Raw genomic sequence first — 24300 nt, forward strand, 5'->3', positions numbered from 1 at the left:
TGACTCATGCTCCTCACACAGCTGAGCTTCATCAGAAACACGACTGGAGGGGCCAGGCTCTTCATCAAGCCGTGAGTCCTGTAATTCATCAGAGCCTCCCTCTGACCCTGACGGCCCCTCAAAGGCCTCCTCCACCTCCTCCTCAGATTCCTCAGACTCAGCTGTTGGGAACACAGGCTGGCACGGAATCACAACACCATGCTGAGGGGAAAGGGAGAGGTTTCCAAGCTGAGCCATGCTGGCTCAGGAATTCTGGGAGTTGAAGTCCACGAGTCATAAAAGAGCCAAGGTTGCCTACCCCTGGCCTGGGGGATTGAGGGTCCCTGTTCTACAAGATCTGGTTTAGTACGAGCTCCTTCCTTCACCAAATATCCATCTGCATTCTACTCTGTAATTTTCCACTCCTTTTTTCTTCAGGTGGATGCTTCAGCTGAGGAGAGTCTGGACATATTAAACCAGACCTCGGCCATCAGTATGGGCGACCTGACTTGTGACAGTCGGGCCAACAGTGATTATGAGGAAACGGACGCAGAAGGAGAACCTTATACGGACCAGGAACTGGACGAGCCCTATCAAGAGGCAGCTCTGAGCCGTTCTTCAGAGCCAGCAGAACAAAGCCTGGATCGGGAGTTGAATGAGCGTGTGGCAGCTGCTCTGGCCTACCCCATTGACGTGGTAAGGAGAGTCAGCCGCCTGGCTTTGGAAGGGACCCTAAAGGTGATGTAGTCCAGCATGCTAGTTAGCCCTCTTTATTTATTTTCCTGCCTTCGAGGCACTGATCTGGCAGCTACCCAGACAAATCCCTGCTGTTTTGTTGGCAACAATTTCAGAAATGGTTTGTGGCTTTACTAGTTTTGATTTTATTCTAATTTCTTTGCTTGATTGTTGTCACTCAAAATTGGATGGCACACGTGTAATAATTATTTTCTTCTTCTTTTTCTTCTTTTTCTTTTTCTTCTTCTTCTTCTTCTTCTTCTTCTTCTTCTTCTTCTTCTTCTTCTTCTTCTTCTTCTTCTTCTTCTTCTTCTTCTTCTTCTTCTTCTTCTTCTTCTTTCTTCCTCCTCCTCCTCTTCTCTTCATCTTCTCTTCCTCCTTCCTTCCCTTTCCTTCCTTCCTTCCTTCCTTCCTTCCTTCTTTCCTTCCTTCCTTCCTTCCTTCCTTCCTTCCCTTTCTTTCTTTCTTTCTTTCTTTCTTTCTTTCTTTCTTTCTTTCTTTCTTTCTTTCTTTCTTTCTTTCTTTCTTTCTTTCTTTCTCTTTCTTTCTCCTCCTCCTCCTCCTCCTCTTCCTCCTCCCTCCTCCTCCCCCTAATGGAACACTTTTTAATACTTGAGCCAACATTCTGGATATCAATTATATCTATATATTTTTCTCTTTCTTATAGCACGAGAGTGATCACCAGCCCCAAGGACAGTGGCACAGCAATTATGACATCAGGTATAAATTTTTCATTTGATGCTTCGAGATGGGTTGGGAAGAATTTTCTTAACCCTGCAATTGGAGTCAAAATGCAATCAGCCTATCCATAGACGTGATAAAATTTGAATTATATCCAGAAAGAACATAACCAGTGCAACTCCTGCAGGAGATATATTGTCTGGAAAATCTAGATGTCCCTATCATTTCATGAGGCAATTGTAGTGACTTTTGATCCAGTAAATGAGAATGAGTTACCAAGATTGCTGATCTCACTGGATTGGTGGCGAACTGGGTTAAACATATTGTGTGAACCCATCCAGTGGGTGTTCAAAAAAGTAATATGCATTCTCTAAGAGACAAATTCCAGTTAAATATCTCAAGGCCTATTAGGAGGGCAGAAAGCAGAATAACAGAGTTGGAAGGGACCTTGGAGGTCTTCTAGTCCAACCCCCTGCTCAAGCAGGAAACCCTATACCATTTCAAACAAATGGTTGTCCAGTCTCTTCTTAAAAGCCTCCAGCGATGGAGCACCCACAAATTCTGGAGGCAATTTCATATGGCAACTGGAGGACCAGTTGCCAAAAATCCAATTGCCTTTTGAAAAAGCACCTTTGGGTCAATCATGACTTGGATCACCGAGAATCTCTATAGATGTAATGGAGGCAAGTCATTCCATTGATTATTCTAAATGTCAAGAAATTTCTCCTTAATTTTAAGGTGCTTCTCTCCTTGGTTAATTTCCATCCGTTGCTTCTCGTCTTGCCTTCTGCTTCTTTGGAAAATAGTTTGACCACCCTCATCTTTGTGGCAGCCCCTTAGATATTGGAAGACTGCTGTCACGTCTCCCCTCGTCCTTCTCTTCATTAAACTAGACATCCCCAATTCCAGCAACCGTACTTCATGTTTTAGCCTCCAGCCCCCTGATCATCTTTGTTGCTCTTCTCTGCACTCTTTCCATACTGTAGTCTCAACCTCTTTTTTATATTGTGGTGACCAAAACTGGATGCAGTATTCCAAGTGTGGTCGTACTAAGGCTTTGTAAAGTGGCACTATTACTTCATGAGATCTTAATTCTATCCCTCTATTAATGCAGCCTATTTAATATGCATATTTAAATCTATGCAGTGCATTGATTTACAACTTTGCCATCTCTTTGTCAGGGAATACGAACATGAGGCGCTACGGAAGAAGTTCACCCATGCGCAGTCTTACGACTCTGAGTCAGACCAGGACTATGGTTATGACTGGGGACCTGCCACAGATCTGTGACCACATCAGCAGCCACGTGGCCTCCTGCAACTTTCTTGGGTGGCCGTGCAAAGCTGTCCTTGTCATTCCAATTTTGGTGAAACTCTTCAAAGACCTTTGCGCTCCTATAAGAGGCACTAAAAACATACGAGGTATGGCAAGATTTTGAGCCCCTGGAAGTCCTCGTGACCAGCTTTGCCTCGTATGCTTGTTCCGGAAATGTTGCTTTTCTCTTTCACCCTGTTGCCTTAAGTTGTGGACACCCCAGAGCAGCCAAAGTGGAGCAAGCCACTTTGGATGGAAGTTTGATCCTCAGTTAATCCTCTCCACCATCCTTTCTTTGGGCAGTTTCATCTCAAAGTGGATATCCGGTGCATTCAAGCTACTTCTGCCCTTTGATCAAGGTCAAAGGATTTCCCCCGGCCTTCTGAACAAACTCATAATTCGGCTCGGAAGGGATTTGCAACCATTTTTATTTCATTCTGGATCCATTTCACCGGAATAAGGCTCTTCAAGCTGCATATACATTGATGTTTCTCAAGCTCAACCACTTGCAGATGTCTGGACTTCAATTCCCAGAATTCCCCAGCCAGCTTTCAAATCCAGCCCGCTTTGAGTTGAAGTACAGAGATCTTCAAGTTGCCAAGACGGAGAAATACTGATACACAGCATCGTTAGGCCACTTTTATACTTCAAGTGAGGCTAAGAACTTCCACCTCGTGTTCTCACTTCATGCTCAACGCTTTTAAGAAACCGCCCTACATCCATTCACAAAGCTGAGGACTGTCTCAAGAATTTTAAAGCTAGACCTCACGTGTTGCCTTTCCCGACCGGAGGTCTATTTTTGCTTATAAACCACACTCCGTGTTTTATCTTTTTAAATCTTTCCCCCTGCTAATATGATTAAGGTCAACAGCCCTTTCCTCACCCTTTACTACAGGCCTAACGTGTCGCTGTATAATCTCGCACAACCGCAAATTAAGGCCGAAATTTCACAAGATTGCCAATTTCTACTACTATATAACTCCAAAATCTCATCCAGTCCTGCCTGAAATCATTCACAATTTGGCTTTTTTTTTTTTTAAAAAAAAAGTTCAATTGGTAGGCTACACATTTATGGTATAGACCAGGGGTAGTCAACCTTGGCTCTTTTATGACTCGTGGACTTCAACTCCCAGAATTCCTGAGCCAGCATGGCTCAGCTTGGAAACTTCTCCCTGTCCCCTCAGTATGGCTGGCTCAGGAATTCTGGGAGTTGAAGTCCACGAGTCATAAAAGAGCCAAGGTTGACTACCCCTGGTATAGACAGACCTCGAGTTATTACTGTAATGGGGTCTGAGCATTACGGTCAGAAGTCGGCATAAACCTTATTAGGGCCGCTATTGTTCTGGGTTCCCTAGAATTTTATAACTCCCTTTTATAACTTGCAATGTGGTGGTCAGAGGGGGATTTAATTCTGCCTTTTTAATCAAAAATGTGGAAGAGTATTAAGCACGCTTAATTGCTTTTTTATCTGTATAACGTCCATTTGGGATTTCTCTCCCATGTTGTATTTTTGTGTGCCCGCTGACAAGGAGCAGCCTAGGATGAGGGAATCTGACGTATTGCCTTAATGTACATGACAACTTTCTCCGTATGTGATGAGTGAAGATGGAGGAGCCGTGGCTTGCCCCTCCATCGTTTGTGCCTTTTGTATTAAAAGCATTCCTTTTCAGCTAAGTCGCACGGATCTTTTTTTCGGTTAGTAATGGCGAAAAGAAGACCAAATGTGGGATGCTGACCGACTCGCTGGTTTGGAAGGGGAAAAAAAGCAAGGTATTTTGTGGTCTCCTTGTTAATTTAAGCAATATCCTGGCAATGAACAATACTTGGTTTTTGCAAATGCTCAGATCAGTTCAGGCAGTCTTGAGGGAGCGTTTCTCCACTTTGGCAACTTGAAGATGTGTGGACTTCAACTCCCAGAATTCCCCAGCCGAATTCTGGGAGTTGAAGTCCACACATCTTCAAGTTGCCAAAGTGGAGAAACACTGGTCAAGGAGACAGAAAAGGCATTGATATCACCCTGAAGGATAAATAATCTCAGTACAATTATAACCTCAAAATCATTAACCCAATGGAAGTATTATCTCTAGTAATATCCAAGAGTCGTTATTTCACTTTAATAACAAAAAAAGGAGAAAGCACGGCTTAACAGTGATAGCAAAACCAGCTGTCAACATGTCCAGAACTGCTAATTTGGGTTTTATATACAGATGAGTCTTTGACTTACAACAGTTCATTTAGTGACCGTTCAAAATTATGTCACTGAAAAAAAAGAGACATAACCGTTTTTCACACAACCGTTTTTCACACAACCGTTGCAGCATCCTCTTGGTCACGTGAGCAAAATTCAGATGCTTTGCAACCGAGTCGTATTTACGACAGTTTGCAGCATTCCAGAGTCACGTGATCCCCTTTTGCGACTGTCTGACAAGCAAAGTCAATGGGGGACGCAGGATTCACTTAACAACCATGTTACTAACAACAGCGGTGATTCACTTAACACAGGGGTCTTCAAACTTGGCCCTTTTATGACTTGTGGACTTCAACTCCCAGAATTCCTCAGCCAGCAAAGCTGGGAGTTGAAGTCCACAAGTCATAAAAGGGCCAAGTTTGAAGACCCCTGACTTAACATCTATTTATTTATTTTATTTATTTTATTTTATTTTATTAAATTTATATCCCGCCCTTCTCCTTGCGGACTCAGGGCGGCTAACAATCGAATAAAAATACACAGATAACATTACAAGATTAAAATTAATTAAAAAGGAAATATTTAACTGTGATCTAATTAAAATATAATTAAAACCCCCTCTAAAAATTTCCCCTAGGCCAGTCCTGCAAGCTGGAATAACNGGAGCTCCCACAGAGAAGGCCCTCCCCCTTGGGGTCGCCAGCCGGCACTGTCTGGCCGACGGCACCCTGAGGAGACCCACTCTGTGGGAGCGTACAGGTCGATGGGGGGTAATCTGCGGCAGGAGGCGGTCTCGAAGGTATCCGGGTCCGATGCCATGGAGCGCTTTAAAGATGATGGTCAACACCTTGAAGCGCACCCAAAGGCCACAGGCAGCCAATGCAGCTCGCGCAGCAGCGGTGTTATATGGGAGCGACGAGTCCCTCCCAACACCGCCCGCGCGGCCGCATTTTGGACGAGCTGGAGCCTCCGGGTGCTCCTCAAGGGGAGCCCCATGTAGAGAGCATTACAGTAGTCCAGGCGGGAGGTGACAAGGGCATGAGTGACCGTGCGTAGGGCGTCCCGGTCCAGAAAAGGTCGCAACTGGTGAATCAGACGAACCTGATAAAACGCCCCCCTGGTCACGGCCGCCAACTGGTCATCCATGTCAGCCATGAATCCAGGAGGACACCCAAGTTGCGTACCCAATCCGAGGGAGCCAGTGTTTCACCCCCTGTAGTCAGCGATGGAATCAGCTGACTATGCCGAGGCGCCGGTAACCACAGCCACTCGGTCTTGGATGGGTTGAGCCTGAGTCTGTTCCTCCTATAAGCAAGAAACATTGTAAAATGGGCCAAAACTCACTTAACAAATGTTTTGCTTTAGCAACATAAATTTTGGGCTCACGTGTGCTCGTAAGTCGAGGACTACCCGTATTAAAAAGTTTGCTCCCATCAGGATTGCAGAAGACTACAGAAAGCCACCCTGCTTTGAAATAATGTCAGGAAGTGATCATTGCTGGCAAGACGCCCTTTGTCAGGGTTGACATTTTAGCTCAGACGAATTAAATTTTAGGGCAGTGTTTCTCAACCTTGACAACTTTAAGATGGGTGGACTTCAACTCCCAGAATTCCCCAGCCAGCATTTGCTGGCTGGGGAATTCTGGGAGTTGAAGTCCACCCATCTTAAAATTGTCAAGGTTGAGAAACACTGTTTTAGGGGATGTGAGGCTTGTGCTCTCAAGATCGGGAGCTCTGCAGAAGTGGTAATATAGAATTAGGCAATGCAGGGGTCTTCAATCTTGGAAACTTTTAAGACTTGTAGACTTTGTGGATGGCTGAGGAATTCTGGGAGTTGAAGTCCACAAATCTTAGATGGTTCGAGTCCCCTTCTCTACAGTACCCAGGGGTGCAGGCAATTATACAGATCGCATTATTTATTTTCAGGTAGTCCTCAACTTACGACCATAACTAAGTGCAAAATTTTCACTGCTCAGCAAGACAGTTCTTAAGAGAGTTTCGCCCCATTTTGAATCTTTCTTGCCGTGGTTCTTAAGTGAATCACTGCAGTTGTTAAGCTAGTAACCTGGTTGTTAAGTGAATCTACCTTCCCCATTGACTTTGCTTGTCAGAAAGTTGCAAAAAGTGATCACATGACACACACACCCCTGGAGACGGCAGCCATCGTTAACTATGAGACAGTTGTTAAGAATCCAACAGAATGTAATTAAGATATGTATAAGCTAAACATTTATTGATAAATGTAATAATGATGTTTTTATTGAGCTGATATAATTAGAAATGTACTAGCTTGAATACAAGATAGTAAATGTTAAGGGAAAAAGAGAAGAAATATCTGATGTTGTAACCTGAGATTTGCACTAAAGATTTTGTTATTGAACTATCAAGTAACCCAGTCACCACGTTGCTTTTTAAATATTCAGATGTAAAATTGGAAAATTAATAAAATATTTTTTTAAAAAAAATAATCCAAATTTTGATCACGTGACCCTGGGGAATGCTGCAATGGTTGTGAGTGTGAAAGACGGTCATAAATCAGTTTTTTCAGTTCCATTGTAAGTTTAGTCACTAAACAAATGGCTATAAGTAGGGGACTACCTGTATTAGATTTTATTCTGCTTTTATTACTTTTATAAGTACCTTAAGGCAATGAATAGACATTACCCAAGAGTCCCTAATCAAGCATATTGGACAAATCTAGCTTTTCTCCTTCTACAAACTGATTCCCCCCCCCCCCCCACTATTATAAGAACCAGTAAGTTCCCTTGTTTTTTAAAGACACAGCCTTAAGAAGTGAACCTCTGGACAGAAGCTTGCAAAAAAAGTGAGTGAGGTGTGTTGCAAAACTCAGTGCCAATCAGCATTTCAAAACAGTTGTCGTGTTGCTTCAGATAGTCTTCTCACAGTTTGCACGCACGCAAAACCTACACAAACTGCTTCAGTGACTCAAGAGGTTTTGAACCAGGGAAACAATTCTTCCAATGTATTATCAGAAATTTGAAACCACATCAGAGGTAGAGCGCAGGGCGCAAGTAAGAGAAGCTAATTTTGTCTCAGTTCACTGCAGTGCCATGTGTGAATTCAGCCACTGTGGTTTTTAACCATGGTTTATTGCTTAACACAAGAGGTCAGACCCCCCCAAGATGCAGGCCCAGGGGAAAAAGAAAACCAGACTTCTACAAAATCACCCAAATCTCACAAGAAAGTTTGGACAACAATGCAAACACAACGTTGTGGATTTTATTCTTCTTTTTTGGGGAACTGGGGTTCAGTACATGTTGACCCAGGCTTAGCACATAGGGTAAAGCAAACCAGAACTTTTAAGACTTTCTTGTCATTTCTGAAAGTTTTAGAGCAGGGGTCTTCAAACTTGGCCCTTTTACGGCTTGAGGACTTCAACTCCCAGAATTCCTCAGCCAGGCACGCTGGCTGAAGAATTCTGGGAGTTGAAGTCCACAAGTCGTAAAAGGGCCAAGTTTGAAGATTCCTGCTTTAGAGAGAAGCTTGTAATTCTGCTGTTATTTTAACATTTACAAAACAAGTTCAGACTTCAGCTGTTAAGGCTGCTTAATGTAGATTGTCTTGCCAAAAGGTGTCAACTCTTAACAACTCTTCCCATTCTCAAGTCAGAGCAAGAAGATGCTTTAAAAAAGCAAAGAATAGCCATTTCTCTAATCTTTGGTGTGCAGAGAATAGAGTGATTAAAAAAAAAAGAGAGAGAGAGAGCACTTTCTCTCCCTCTCTGATCTGCTTTGGGAAATTTAGTACTTTGGTCATCTTGGAAGTTTACATTAGTAGTTTAAGCAACAAAATTCATACAGTAACTCCCAAGCAACTTATAGAATTGTCAGCAGTGTATTGAAGTCCAGACATCAGAAGAGTTTGCCCCATTTTCTAAAGGTGAGACTGGTATCACTGCAGAAATGAATTTGGGGGGTTGGATCCCCCACAGCCAGGGAGAGCAGGGTGGATTGTCTCCTGCACCCAAAATCTTGTAGAATCTTGTAAATTGGCCAGGCAATCCTGACAACAATGCAGCATCCTGATTCTGGACTGAACCACCTCAAAGAGTATTTACCAAATGCTACATTTTCATATTTCCCTTACTTTGTTTTAAGAAAAAGGCTCTGTCACAGAGAAGACCTTGAGAAATGTGAAATTTAAAAATAATAATAATAATAATAAGGAATTCTTCCCACCCTGTACCATTCTCCCCTGGAAGTGATTAAGAGTCTAGTGTCCATCCTTTTTAGTTCAGGAACAGCACAGCACAGTAGTGTAAGGTTCAATCTCCAATATCTCCTGCTTTCTAGTCGTACAAGCCAACCTCAAGCAACAGGCACAACTTCCAAGTTCACACCCCAGAAAAATTTCCCCAGCAAAGGAAACCAACAACAAACGTGGCTGGGTGGTTCGTGCACCAGAAACAGACATGAAGCTCTTGTGAATCAGGGGCACCGAGCCCAGACTTCAGATTTGGGAGGTGCAGCAAGCTTCGGAAGCAGCCACGGGAAGCCGGTGGCCACGGCAAAGCCCGTCAGAGGAAGATCGGTTGCTCCTGGCCAGTTAAAAGACGATAGGTGGAGGCTGGCATGGTTTTGATATGGACCTGCAAGGAAGAAGAAGGGCAACCAAGTCAGCTCTAAACGACTCTGCTGAGACTGCTTTATTGTTTCAGACTCAACCTGCCTTTGCCATTTCAGATGGTTGATACAGTACAGGTGGTCCTCAACTTATGACCACAACTGAGCCCAACATTTCTGTGGCTAAGCAACACAGTTGGTGAGCTTTGCCCCATTTCACGACCTTTCTTGTTAAGGAATTTAAGGATTTAACTGTAAATCCCTGCAGTTGTTAAGATAGAAGGTTTCAAAAGGTGATCATATAAACCACGGGACAGGACAACCACCGTAAATATGAACCAGTTGCCAAGCACCCGGATTTTGATCTCGTGAGTATGAGGTTGCTGCAATGATCATAAGTGCGAAAAATGGTCATAAGTCCTTTTTCCAGTGCTGTTGAAAATTCAGTCACTAAACCGGTGGTCTTCAAACTTGGCCCTTTTCTGACTTGTGGACTTCAACTCCCAGAATTCCTCAGCCAGCATGCCTGGCTGAGGAATTCTGGGAGTTGAAGTCCACAAGCAGGGGTCTTCAAACTTGGCCCTTTTATGACTTGTGGACTTCAACTCCCATGCTGGCTGAGGAATTCTGGGAGTTGAAGTCCACAAGTCAGAAAAGGGCCAGGTTTGAAGACCCCTGCACTACACATATGGCTGTAAATCAAGGATTGCCTGTACTTGCGTTTGCAATCAACCCCGGTTCCAAAAGCCTTTTCACAAATTTGCTAGCCGGGTGCATCTGATTTTTTTGGTTTGTTCGAACTGTTCTTAATTCTCACCCAACCATCAAGAACCCCGCCCTGAAATCCTTTGGAAGAAAGAAGACAGAGGAAGCCCTTTCGGTGTGGCTTTTTCGCAATAGGGCTTTTTCACAACTAGAGAATCACGCCGTGCACGTACCTCGCTGACTGCTTGGCTAAGGATATGGATGATCTTCTCGTGCGGCATAGCCACCACGCTCTGCCCATTGATCTCGATGATGCGATGTCCCACGCGGACGCCACCACGTTCTGCGATCCCACCACGCATGAGGCTGCAGATCTGGGCACAGGGAAAAACGCCACTGGTATGGCTGGCCTTGCCCACCCGTGTCTCAAAGTTTTGCTCAGGCACACCCATCCCCGATTTCCAAAAACCTCCTAGGCCAGGGGTAGGCAACCTTGGCTCTTTTATGATTCGTGGACTTCAACTCCCAGAATTCCTGAGCCAGCATGGCTCAGCTTGGAAACCTCTCCCTTTCCCCTCAGCATGGCTGGCTCAGGAATTCTGGGAGTTGAAGTCCACGAGTCATAAGAGAGCCCAGGTTGCCTACCCCTGGCCTAGTCCATCCGATATAGAGCCACTTGTACTCTGGATTCCCTCTCAACAGGCTTACTTGTCTCATCTACCTAGATTACTCACAATGCCGTTTTCCACCGAGAATCCCAGAGGATATTTTGTGCCGGGCCTTCGAACGATTGCTGTAGTGACAGGAGGGCAATGAACGATGTTGAGGGTTACTTCAGTCTGGTTTTTCAAATCCTGGGAAGAAAACAAAACCCATCAGGTTGACCCGAAATTAAGGTCAACATCCTCCACCAACAGCAAGTAAGTTTATTGCTGGCTGGGAGTGCAGAGAAGATCAACAAAGATGATTAGGGGACTGGAGGCTAAAACATGTAAGGAAGGGTTGCTGGAATTAGGAATGTCTAGTTCAATGAAGAGAAGGACGAGGGGGGACAGGATAGCAGTGTTCCAATATCTCAGGGGCTGCCACAAAGAGGAGGGTGTCAAGCTGTTTTCCAAAGTGCCTGAAGGCAGGACAAGAAGCAACGGGTGGAAACTGAGCAAGGAGAGAAGCAACCTAGAACTAAGGAGAAACTTCCTGACAGTTAGAACAATTAACCAGTGGAACAACCTGCCTTCAGAAGCTGTGAATGCTCCAACACTGGAAGTTTTTAAGGTTGTCTGAAATGGTATAGAGTTCCTGCCTGAGCAGGGGGTTGGACTCGATGACCTCCAAGGTCCCTTCCAACTTTATTATTATTATTATTATTACTATTACTATTACTATTACTATTACTATTACTACTACTACTACTACTACTTATTATTATTATTATTATTATTATTAACTTGCCTCCAGAAGCTGTGGATGCTCCAACACTGGAAGTTTTTAAGAAGAGACTGGACAGCCATTTGTCTGAAATGGTATAGAGTTTCCTGCCTGAGCAGGGGGTTGGACTAGATGACCTCCAAGGTCCCTTCCAACTTTATTATTATTATTATTATTATTACTATTACTATTACTATTACTACTACTATTACTACTACTACTACTACTACTACTACTACTACTACTACTATTATTATTATTATTATTATTATTATTATTATTATTATTATTATTATTATTATCTTGCCTCCAGAAGCTGTGAATGCTCCAACACTGGAAGTTTTTAAGAAGAGACTGGACAGCCATTTGTCTGAAATGGTATAGAGTTTCCTGCCTGAGCAGGGGGTTGGATGACCTCCAAGATCCCTTCCAACTTTATTATTATTATAAGTGGATGCTATTGGGAGCTGATGACACCTCCCTAACAGGTCTGAACGTGAAGGGGGCAGGGCCAGAAATGGGGTGGTGTGATGGAACGTATTCCAGATTCCCAGGGCTGCATTCCAGAGGAGCCAGAGATAGCCAACTTTAGCTAGTTGGTGTGGGAGAAAGAGAGGGAAGATGGCTCCTCCCTAATAGTTCTCAAGTACAGGTGTTCCTCGACTTATAATCATTTGGGGTCATGTGACCTCCTTTTGCAACCTTCTGGCAAGCAAGGTCAATGGGGAAGCCAGATTCACTTAACAACTGTGTTACTAATTTAACAACTGCAGCGATTCACTTAACAACGAAAATGCTGGGCTCAATTGTGGTCGTAAGCTGAGGACTACCTCTATATGTTTAATGGTGCAAGGCGTCTGCTTTAGTTTGGCAAGATGGAAGACGTTGACTAGCAATACATGAATGGACGTAGTTACAGTGGGGATGGGGCCCCTATTGGGAGACCTAAAGGCCCAGGTGTGGAGGGATCCTCCTGGAGAAGGAGAGTGCATTTCATGACATTTTTGCCGAAAACCGACATTTATACTTCTGATTTTTGGCAAAACAAGCCCATAATAAACAATTGGTTTGTTTAATCACTGTGGCATTTGCATAACAACTGCCACGAAAGTCATAAAAATCGGGTCGCTTTAGAATCTCATGACTTATGGAGCCTGGTCAGTCATAAGTCAAGGACTACCTTTATCCATTTTTAATACCTTTTTTGTATGTATAAAGGCATTTCAAATGAACGTTGGAAATGTAAATGTAAACAAGGGACCTTCCACCATTTATGGCAGACGTGGGACAAAGCAAGAAAATATCAGAGCAGGATTCATACGTTAATACAGAGAATTCTTCAAGTGAATATAGAAAGAAAACCAGAGACTTTTCTTGTGGGGTTAATGGACAAAGATCTGGAATAAAAATATGGAACCTTGATGTTACATAGGTTGACAGCAGTAAGACTACTTTATGTTCAGAAATGGAAGACTACATCGATTCCCACAATGGAGGAATGGTTGCAAAAACTCTACGGAGATAGCAGAGATGGCTAAATTGACTGTACAGATTCAAGAAAACAAATACTTTTATTGCTACATGGAAACTACTTGTGGACTTTGTGCTTGAGATAGAAAAAAAATGAAACTTTGATTTTGGGTTTTACCAATTAGACAGATTTGATACAAAAGTACGTATTGTCAAGGCCATGGTTTTCCCAGTTGCAATGTATGGCTGTGAAAGCTGGACCATAAGAAAGGCTGAGCACCAAAGAATTGAGGCCTTTGAACTATGGTGCTGGAGAAGACTCCTGCGAGTCCCCTGGACTGCAAGGCGATCAAACCGGTCAGTCCTAGAGGAGATCAACCCCGACTGCTCTTTAGAAGGCCAGATCCTGAAGTTGAAACTCAAGTTCTTGGCCACCTAATGAGAAGGAAGGACTCACTGGAGAAGAGCCTAATGCTGGGAAAGATGGAGGGCAAGAGAAAAGGGGACGACAGAGAATGAGGTGGCTGGATGGAATCACTGAAGCAGTAGGCGTGAGCTTAAATGGACTCCAGAAGATGGTAGAGGACAGGAAGGCCTGGAGGAACGTTGTCCATGGGGTCGCGATGGGTCGGACACAACTTCGCAACTAACAACAACAAAGTTTATGTTATTTTGTAAAAGTAAAAAGTTGAGGTCTGATGTTGAAATTCTATTTTACTGCACCAAAGGAAGTCGGAAGTCAATGCCTTTTTTTTTCTTTTTTTCTCCCTTCCCTGGCTTCTCTATTCCCTTTTCCCTTCCCTATCTTTACTGCTGTTTATTTCTGTATTTTCATTGTATTATGTACTATAAACTAATAAAACTTAGTTTTTTAAAAAAGGACTGCCTTTATCTTGCTTCCACAAAATCTAGAAGAGATCATCAGCCACAATCTTTGCTTTTCTACAACGTATTCAGCCTGGGAACAACAACAATTTTACTATCTCTTTTGCATGCCAGACAAACTGGTTTGGGTTCAAAGGCTAAGCAGGGCTGGGTTTAATTAATATGTATGAATGGGTGTAATATTTATTATAGCCAAAAGACCCAAAGAGGACATAATGAATTTGCAGATATGAGAAAATCCCAGGGCTGGAGGCTAGACTTAGAAGTGAAAAAAGAATATTCTAAAAAAAAAAAAGAGGAATGGCAGAGCACATCTATAGAGATATGATTTGCCAGTCCTTTCTTCTAGGACAGGAGTCTCCAAACATGGCATCTTTAAGACTTATGGACTTCAACTCCCAGAATTCCCCAGGCAGCATGGCTGGCTGGAGAATTGTGGGAGTTGGAAGTCCACAAGTCATAAAATTGCCAAGTTTGCAGACCCCTGTTCTAGGGCGTTCTTGCCAGGAAGCTAAATGAATATGCCCACATGATCCCCAGGGATTGAAAAAAATCCTAAAATCACACGACTGGAAGGGAATTTAGAGGTCATCTAGTCAATCCCCTATGCAGGATGTTCATCTGAACATTGAGAATCCAGCCTTGATTTGAAGACCTTTAACTTGACTTGAGGGGTGCTTCCTCTTTTATTCTCAAGCAAAAAGGTAATAAATGTTCTCCTTTAATAATCAAAGCCTCGCTTTCTCACCCGTATAATATTCTGGCATGAGGCGAGGGGCAGCCCCACAAGGCTCGTCCCATTGACGGACATGATGCGGTCCCCGATGCTCAGCTTGCCGGATCGCTCGGCTGCTCCCCTGTGCATCAGGTTTGCAATGACCACAGTGGGAAGGATGGATCCCCAACCAGATTCCACAATCACCACGCCCAGGATCTCACCCTTCTCTTTGGAGATGGCAACCTGTATGGAGACACCAAACAGCAGAGGAGAGATCTATTGGGACTGAAAGAAAGAGAGATGAAGTGTTTCATCCTTTTGAGGTGCCCTCAAAATCCACAACTGTTATAATCCAAGGCAGTGTTTCTCAACCTTGGCTATTTGAAGAGGTGTGGACTTCAACTCGCAGAATTCCTCAGCCAGTTTGGCGACTGTTGGAATTTAAGACAAAGCCCTCAAAAACTGCTTATCCGGTTTTGAAGTTCCAAGTTCAGCTTCCCTCCCTCCGCAGCCACATGACCACATTTTAGATGCTCAGCAACCAGCCCACATTAACAGTTTTGCTGGAAACCAGCATTTATGTCCAGTTTCCATCAAAAAAGTCTGTTAAGCGAACAATAAGTTTGCTTAACAATTGTGGCATTCGCTTAACGACCACCGCAAAAATTGCCATAAAAACATGTCCAGTCACATGGTGACCCACTTTACAACTGTCACAATTTACAACCATCATTCCAGGCGTAATTATGGTTGTAAGTCAAGGATTACCTGTGTAGCTGATGGAAGTTGGGAACAGACGTACATGCTTCCAAATCTTATTATTATATATCTGACCAGAACAGGGGACAAGGAAGGCGATTCTTTTAATCTCCTGTGGCTGTGGCGACTTTTTAAAAAAGAAAAGTAGCCAATAGATGGATAAAAAAAATGCCAAATCCAGTCTGGACATCTGGCTGACTGTGCAACGAACCTCAATATAAATAACTACAATATAACAATTCTATAGGAACAGAGAGTTGAAAAATAGTCCAGAATGAAGACATTAAAACGTTGTGAGATTTCCAAATACAAACTGATAGAGTCTTGGCACATAACTGACAATATTTAACTGAGGCAGAAAAGACAAAAGTGTGGAAAATTGATGTGGCAATACCAGGGGATAATAGAATAGAAGACAAAGAATTGGAGATCACAAAGTATCAAGGCTGGAAAATCAAAGTTGAAAGATTATGGCATAAACCAGATATTGTGGTCCGAGTGGTTATTGGCAGACTGGGTGCCATACCCAAAAATCCCAATGGTTCTTTTCCAAAAGACAACTGGACTTTCTTGGTTTTTGGGAGAAGACTTTTGGCACAACCAAAAGGATGATTGAGAATCTCCAGACATACCAAAAAATCTTGGATGGCACTTAGAAAATCTGCACATTGACAATGAACATTGACAATATTTCCATTGTGAATGGCAAAACGCCAAGATTGCTTGGATCCACACACACACTGTGCCAATACTAACTAGGTTGTTGGGAAGAACTCAACGCAAATAAAAGTCAACACCAGCTAAAGAACTGGCAGCTGTGACTTCACCTTGCTGCATATATAATTATACTAAATTTACACACTACCTAACCTCCAAGACGTTAAAGTATATGTGTGAAACCAGATCTGCTAAACATACCAAAGGCTTAATACAGCTATTTTAGCACGTACTTTTTTTTAAAAAAAAAGCAGGAAAATATGTGCAACTGGAAATCAGCAATTTGTCATACATTTCAGAAGCTCTGGGGACAGAGAAGAACAAGGAATTGCAATCAACCACAACAGAGCAGGTGGGTTCCACACTTTCCTTTGTTGCTCACACTCTGGCTTGACAAACCTCAGAGTGTTTCGTTACAGGTTGGGACACAATTATTTTGCCCCAATGAGTCTTTTTTTTTTCCCCCACTGAAAGAAAATGTGTCTATTGCTGCTTAATCCTCTTGTCTTTGTTTCACACACTTTGGGAAAGTATTATTTTATTTGAAAAAATAACTTGCTGAGAAGAAAAACAAAAAAACCTGGGTAAAGCTTTGCTGTGTAAAGTTAAAAAAAAATAAATCCAGAGGAATTGTTATGAGGAGAATGTTTTTTTCAGGACAAGACTGTTAAATCTGTTCCAGGGAGCCTAGCAGTTTTCTGGATATTTCTCTTCCAGAACCACTTCCTGTATCAAGAACATTTATAGCCAGAAAACTGTCAAACCACTCCCTCTGGGGTAAAAATTCACGGTCTGGTGAAAAGATGTAACATTCTGGAGAATACTGCCGTGTTCTCACCCTGGACAAAATGGAGGCAGCCAACTGAACAACCTAAGTGATCCTCCATTGGCTATCAGGATCATTTTTTTTATCAATTAATATTAGTGGAACATCTTACCATAAAATGTGACACAATACAGGAAGTCCTCAACTTACAAAATAATGGGGCCTGCCCATTATGGTCGTAAGCCATGATGCGTTGTAAAGCAGGTCACCCACATGACTGGCCCGATTTTATGATCTGTTTTATGAGGGTCGCTAAACGAACTAATTGTTTGCTATGGGCCCCTTTTGCTGAAAACCAGAAGTAAATGCCAGTTTTCGGCAAAAACATCATAAAATGTGGTCAGGTGATCCATGCTGCAAATAGCTGTAAATGTGGGTTGGTTATCAAGCACCCAAAGTGCTGTCACATGTCTACAGGGTGTGAATGTGTGCCCACTGATGATCCGTTGTAGATCAATGACTATTTACAGATTTCCCCCAAGGTTTATCAAATCCAATGCATTTTATAAACCAGGGGTCTTCAAACTTGGCCCTTTTATGACTTGTGGACTTCACCTCCCAGAATTCCTGAGCCAGCCATGCTGGCTGAGGAATTCTGGGAGTTGAAGTCCACAGGGACTCATAAAAGGGCCAAGTTTGAAGACCCTTATTATAAACTGTCTTGGGCAAGGGTGGGCAACTATGATCCCTTCATGACCTGTGGACCTCTACTCCCAGAATTCTGGGAGTTGAAGTCCACAAGTTGTAAAGGGGCCATATTGCCTATCCCTGCTCTTGGGGCACAGAACCGAGAATTTTCCCATTCTCCATTCACTATAATCCTGGGAGGAAGGCCTGCCTTTCAAAACAACCATTTTATAGTCTTGATCCTGTCTTGTGCATCTGCCTGACGTGCAACCAAACAGCAAACCGGTGAAAATAATGTGTTTCCTGCCAACGAAAGCCAATGAAAGCCCAGGGGTGTGGCAGACAACAGCTTCCATCATTTCCAGCCAACTGCAGGCTGGGTGGTCATGGTGTTGTAGTCCAACATCAGAGGGCTAATCAGAACAAGACAGGATTGGTGGAGATTGAGTGGCCTGCCCAACCATTGGTCAATTGAGTATATTTGAGATGGGCAACCATTTCCTCTGTGGTAGGTATGTGGTTCCAATGCTCCCCCTCCCTCACCCTTCCCTCTGACAAAACATCTCCTCTCTGTTCTTACTTCCTTACAGTTTTCTTGCTTGGAGAAATGAGCCAGATCTCCATTATATAGCTGCTCTCCCTCGATCTGGTCAGGATCCTGGTCATCATCGTTCTGGTCTTCCATGGAGCCAAGCTGGCTGGGGTCAATGCCGCTGGCCCGCAGGAAGTGCTGGTAAGCCACACTAAAGACCTGCCCGATGGCTTGCGCTATCAGCTGAGCCTGTAGGACAGGGAGCAGAAAATGACAAGCTATGTCAAGTTTAATGAAAAGGAAGACTAGGGGTGACATGACAGCAATGTTCCAATATCTCAGGGGTTGCCATAAAGAAAAGGGAGTCAAGCTATTCTCCAAAGGCAAGACATACTGCATCCAGTTTTGATCACCACGATGTAAAAAAGATGTTGAGACTCTAGAAAGAGTGCAGAGAAGAGCAACAAAGATGATCAGGGGACTGGAGGCTAAAACATATAAGGAAAGCTGCTGGAATTGGGTATGTCTAGTTTAATGAAGAGAAGAACGAGGGGTGACAGGACAGCAGTGTTCCAATATCTCAGGGGCTGCCACAAAGAAGAGGGAGTCAAGCTATTCTCCAAAGCGCCTGAAGGTAGGAGAAGAAGTAATGGATGGAAACTCATCAAGGAGAGAAGCAACCTAGAACTAAGGAGGAATTTTCTGACAGTTAGAACAATTAATTCAGTGATGGAGAACCTTTTCGAGACCGAGTGCCCAAAAACTGGCCCTGCCCCGCTCCACCCCCTGCCCCGCCCACACCTTGCCTGCCTGCAGGACCACTCACCGCCTCCAGGGCCCTCCGCAGATCGCCCAGGCAGCCCAGCAGCGCCATGGCGGCCACGCCCTCTGCCCACGCCCCGCAGCATCAGCTGTGCGCGATGGGGCGTGAGAGCAGAGTCTTGTCTACGCTGCCTGGCTGTCATGTCCTTGGCTGTGCTGCTCCGTGTGGGCCACGCTCAAGGGCAACTCTCCTCCAGGGGGGCTGCTGGTGAGAAGGGAGTCGCGGGGGGAGGCAAGACTGAGGTAACAGCATGTGTGCCCACAGAGTGGGCTCCGAGTGCTGCCTCTGGTACGCATGCCATTAATCAGTGGAACAACCTGCCTCCAGAAGCGGTGAATGCTCCAACACTGGAAGTTTTTAAGAAGAGACTGGACAGCCATTTATCTGAAATGGTATAGGTTTTACTGCCTGAGCAGTGGGTTGGACTAGAAGACCTCCAAGGTCCCTTCCAACTCTATATTTTTATTATTATTATTATTATTAGTTGTTGTTGTTGTTGTTGTTGTTACCTCCAAGGTCCCTTCCAATACTTCTATTCTATTCTATTCTATTCTATTCTATACTATACTATTCTATTCTATTCTATTCTATTCCTACAGTTGCAGGATAAGCTTCTTTTCAAGCATGCAGTTACTCCAATAAGACAAGATCTAATCTAATTGAGGCAGTGGTGTACATCTGAACTCTAGCTGTCTGACTGTCAGCGCTGATTTGTCACCAACATTTCCCCACACACTCACGTCAGATGAGTGGAAGACGTGGCAGATCATTTTGTACAGCTGTTTTTCGGTGGAAGCATCTGCCCGGCGAGGGAGCTTCCGACGGGCCATGAGTACCACGATGTTCCCAATGTCAGCAATGTAGGAGATGGTCTGGAGGGGGTGATCCATCATGGTTTCCTAAAGTGGGAAGAAGGCCAGAGAATTAGAAAGAAATATACCAAAAGTGTTGATGTGACAGGTTGCCATTTCACAGAATATTCTTCAATTGTCTGGGACTGTCTGTGTCCTCTGGATGTGCTGAACTATAGCTCAGATCATCCTCTGCCAGCCTGGCCTCTGTCTCATACAGGAGTCCCCAGTATGTTGTTCTACAGCAGGGGTCTTCAAACATGGCCCTTTTATGACTTGTGGACTTCAACTCCCAGAATTTCTCAGCCACAAGTCATAAAAGGGCCAAGTTTGAAGACCCTTTTTCTACAGCTTGGTTCAGAGAACGTATTGGCATAAAAATCTCAAGTCATGTGTCATTTTCCAAAATGCATACAAAAATCGTAACTATGTAAAATAATATATGGAGTTAAAATCTCTCTCTCTCTCTCTCTCTCTGTGTGTATTTTTTTCCTCAAATATATATCACAGATCACACAAAAGTCGACTTGTGGTGCCAATACATCTAAAGACACTGCTTGTGCTTAATTCGATTTTAGAACAAGTATTGCTCGACTTACAACCAACTGCTAAAATGACCAATCGAAATTACCATGGATTTGAAAAAAGTTACTTACAACCCATCCTCAAAGTTACAACTACAGCACTGCAGTTTGCATTTTGGGCGTTTGGCAACCAGCTCACATTTATGACTGACTGCAGTGTCCTAAGTCACGTGATCATGTTTTGGACTTTTTTGCCATTTTTCCAACAAAAAATGCCTATTCGATAAGTTGGATTTGGATTTACTACTCCACCATGCGTCACTTAACAGCTATGTCAGAGGTGGCGAACCTATGGCACGAGTGCCAGAGGCGGCACTCAGAGCCCTCTCTGTGGGCACGCGCACCGTCGCCCCAGTCCTAGGCCTTCAGCTGGGTTTTATAAAACCTTTTCGCTTTAGGCCTCTGCCGCCGTGTGCAAAAAAAAAAAAGGTTCACACAATCAGTCAATTTCAACTTCTCGCGGGAAAAAAAAAGATCTTGCAAAGTTGGAATTGATTGATTGGACTTTTTAGTCCCACCCAGTCTGCCGTTACCACCGCAGGCATGCCCACCCAATGGGCCACACCTACCCAATTGGTCACACCCAGCCAATGGGCCACACCCACCCGGCACCCGACGATGCATAAGTGGGTTTTGGGTTGCAGTTTGGGCACTCACTCGGTCTCTAAAAGGTTCGCCATCACTGAGCTATGTGATTCAGTAACAGCCATGGTGATTTGCTTAATGAATATAATAAAAACAGTTGTAAAATGAAGCCTGGCCAACCTCAACCACTTATAATCAAAATTCTGGCCTCAGTTGTGATCATTAAGTTGAAAACTACCTGTACTGTAATGACTGCAATTAAAATATATATATTATGTCCAAAAGAAAAGTGCAATTCCTTCCTGTCAACCTATCCCGTCATTTTGTGCGAGCAGCCATTTCCCTCAGCAGCCATTTTGAGAACACACCACAACGCAGCCTCAACATTTCAACCAGGCCTGCCCATCTAAAAAAAGTGATGTAGCTAAATGGAACACCAGGGACTATCCTGGTTGTAGGGAGGAAGCAAAGGAACAGTTACATCTGTGGGTCTTCTGGCTAGGAGACATTTTGTGAGTGTCCATCCTTCCACAACCCCAAAGCAGCCATTTTGGCCCTCAATGATCTCAAATGGAGATAGCAGACTTGAGTGGGCAGCTGTCCATGCACCTGTGTGTCAGCACTGAGGACCTTGATCCGTTGAGTGGAGACAAAGAGATCTACTTCGGTCATTGGCTGGGATTCTCCTTCAGGAGCCTGCATTGCAAGGAAAACATGTGAAGGAAAGAGGTCAGGATAGGAGAGAAAATAGGTCATTGTGGCATGGAGCCCAACATGGCTGACCAAAGGCACAAAGGCCATATTAGGAGTGGTGTAGCTCAACCACTGTACTCGCCACTGTAATGCTCCAGTGACGGCACTGAAAAGGTAAGCTGCTCTTGATCATGGAGGCTCCATTTTGCTGCAACTGGAACAGAGCCCCCTTTTCTTCAATGTAACTGAGTGCAAGTACTCAACTTACAACAGTTAGCTTAGTGACCGTTTTCACACTTACAACCATTGCAGCATGCCCATGGTTACATGATCAAAATTCAGATGGGTGGCAACTGACTCATATTTATGATGGTTGCAGTGTCCCAGGGCTCATGTGATCACCTTTTGGAACCTTCTGACAAGCAAAGTCAGTGGGGAAGCCAGATTCACTGAACATGTTACTAACAAGTGCATGATTCCATAACAACTGTGGCAAGAAAGGTCGAAGAATGGGGCAAAACTCACTGAACAACTGTCTCGCTTGGCCACAGAACTTTTGGACTCAAATGTGGTTGTAAGTCGAGAACTACTTGTAGATCTAGCTAGGTGTCACACACCTGCTGCTCCCTTTCCCACCTTAATCCTGTCCACAGCTTCCTGTGCCTGTGCCATGCGGACACTTGTGGATGGGTTCTTCTCGGAAACAAGCTGTGTGGAACCCAGATATTTGGCTCCAAAGATCACCCCATCCAACAGATCTTCGGGCTCGCAGGGGCCTGGGACTGAGATATACAGAAAAGGCTGGTTTAAGAAAATTATTATTATTGTCATTACCATTGCCATCACCATTATCACCACAAAGTATCATAGGTAGTACTCCTTTAACAACATACCTGTGAGGTAGATTACACTATGAGAGAATTGGCCCAAAGTTCCATAGGGAACCTCCTATGGAAGGGACTAGAACAGGGGTCTTCAAACTTGGCCCTTTTATGAATTGTGGACTTCAACTCCCAGAATTCCTCAGCCAGGCACGCTGGCTGAGGAATTCTGGGAGTTGAAGTCCACAAGTCATAAAAGGGCCAAGTTTGAAGATCCCTGGACTAGAACCTGGGTCTTCTTCTTGTTGTTAGTTTAGCACCTTTCCTTTTACACCTGATTGGACTGAGAGGGAGGGACTTGCCCAAATTAAGCCAATGAGCTTCTGTGGCCGAGGAGTGACTAGAACCTGGATCTCCCCACTCTTAGTCTGCCTCGTTCCCCACTGCACCTGATTTGTTCTTAGGCTGAGAGGGAGGGAGTAGCCCAAATTCAGCCAATGAGCTTCTGTGCTTAAGAGCGGATTAGAGCCTAGGTCTCTCTGCTGCTAGTCCAGCACTTTCCCTTCCACAGCCCATTGGCTCTTGGGCTGAGAGGGGAGGGACTAGCCCAAAGTCAACCAATGACTTCTGTAGCTGAAGAGGAACTAGAACATGGGTCTCCCACTCTTAGTCCGACTCTTTTCCCACTACACCTGTTGGTTCTTGGGCTGAGAGGGAGGGACAGGACCAAATTCAGCCAATGAGCTTCTATATCTAAGAGAACCTGGGTCTCTCTGCTGTTAGTCCAGCACTTTCCCTTCCACACCTCATTGGCTCTTGGACTGAGAGGGAAGGACTAGCACAAAGTCAACCAATGAGTTTCTGTGGCTGAGGAGGAACTAGAATTTGGGTCTCCATATTGCTAGTCCAGCACCTTCACTTCTACATCTGATTGGCTCTAGGGCTGAGAAGGTGGGACTAGCCCAAAGTGAACCAATGAGGTTGAAGAAGAGCTAGAACCTGGGTCTCCCACTCTTAGTCTGCCTGCTTCCCCAGTACACCTGATTGGCTCTTTGGACTGAGAGGGAGGGAGGGACTGGCTCAAAGTTCACACGATATAATAAATTAATCAAAATTCTTCACTTACCATCTTTATAAAGTGGGAAAGATGACAGATTGGCTTTATTCTGTTAAAGAGGAAAGGGGAAAAAGAACTGGCTTTGTAAAGCTGAGGAGGAGATCTTAATTATTTATTTATGAAATTTATCTGGCCATCTGAAACCAACTAGACCAGGGGTAGGCAACCTTGGCTCTTTTATGACTCGTGGACTTCAACTCCCAGAATTCCTGAGTCAGCACGGCTGGCTCAGGAATTCTGGGAGTTGAAGTCCACGAGTCATAAAAGAGCCAAGGTTGCCTACCCCTGAACTAGACTCTAGGCCAGTGGTTCTCAACCTTTTTAATGCCGCGACCCCAACCGGTCGTAAGTCGAAGACTAAACCGGTCGTAAGTCAAGGACTAAACCAGTCGTAAGTCAAGGACTAAACCGGTCGTAAGTCAAGGACTACCCAACCGGTCGTAAGTCGAGGACTTTCCCTGCCCGGGAGCGCCGCGCATGTGTGGTTCCGCCCCCTGTGCCGGCCGAGGCGTAGCTGGCAAGCGGCAGAGACGGAGCAGGCCGACCACCAGCTGGCCCAGCCCAAGGGAGGTAAGGCACCCGCCGGAAAAGGGGAAAAAAATGGCGGACAAAAAAAATGGCGGACAGCCTTGCTTGGCGACCCCCATGAAATGGTCGATCGACCCCAAATGGGGTCCCGA

General features: G+C 44.3%; 2 protein-coding genes across 2 annotated transcripts in view; one reads left to right on the forward strand and one right to left on the reverse strand.

The window, feature by feature from the left end:
* Positions 1 to 2895, forward strand: part of TJP3 (tight junction protein 3) — a 28348-nt gene extending 25453 nt beyond the window's left edge. Inside the window, exons 15-17 of the mRNA XM_029283088.1 lie at positions 418 to 675; positions 1382 to 1434; positions 2577 to 2895. Of these exons, the coding sequence (XP_029138921.1) occupies positions 418 to 675; positions 1382 to 1434; positions 2577 to 2685 (420 nt within the window). The 3' untranslated portion in view covers positions 2686 to 2895. The remainder of the gene's footprint in view (positions 1 to 417; positions 676 to 1381; positions 1435 to 2576) is intronic.
* Positions 2896 to 9393: 6498 nt separating this feature from the next.
* LOC107282881 (amyloid-beta A4 precursor protein-binding family A member 3) overlaps positions 9394 to 24300 on the reverse strand; it is a 17713-nt gene continuing 2806 nt past the window's right edge. The window contains exons 2-10 of the mRNA XM_029283089.1: positions 23630 to 23669; positions 22319 to 22464; positions 21599 to 21685; positions 19710 to 19868; positions 18195 to 18395; positions 14716 to 14928; positions 10919 to 11038; positions 10418 to 10558; positions 9394 to 9505 (exon numbers count right to left, since the gene is read on the reverse strand). Of these exons, the coding sequence (XP_029138922.1) occupies positions 9434 to 9505; positions 10418 to 10558; positions 10919 to 11038; positions 14716 to 14928; positions 18195 to 18395; positions 19710 to 19868; positions 21599 to 21685; positions 22319 to 22464; positions 23630 to 23669 (1179 nt within the window). The 3' untranslated portion in view covers positions 9394 to 9433. The remainder of the gene's footprint in view (positions 9506 to 10417; positions 10559 to 10918; positions 11039 to 14715; positions 14929 to 18194; positions 18396 to 19709; positions 19869 to 21598; positions 21686 to 22318; positions 22465 to 23629; positions 23670 to 24300) is intronic.

This window comes from Protobothrops mucrosquamatus, unplaced genomic scaffold (genome assembly GCF_001527695.2).
Source record: "Protobothrops mucrosquamatus isolate PMUCROS unplaced genomic scaffold, P.Mucros_1.0 scaffold14, whole genome shotgun sequence".
Taxonomy (NCBI): domain Eukaryota; kingdom Metazoa; phylum Chordata; class Lepidosauria; order Squamata; family Viperidae; genus Protobothrops; species Protobothrops mucrosquamatus.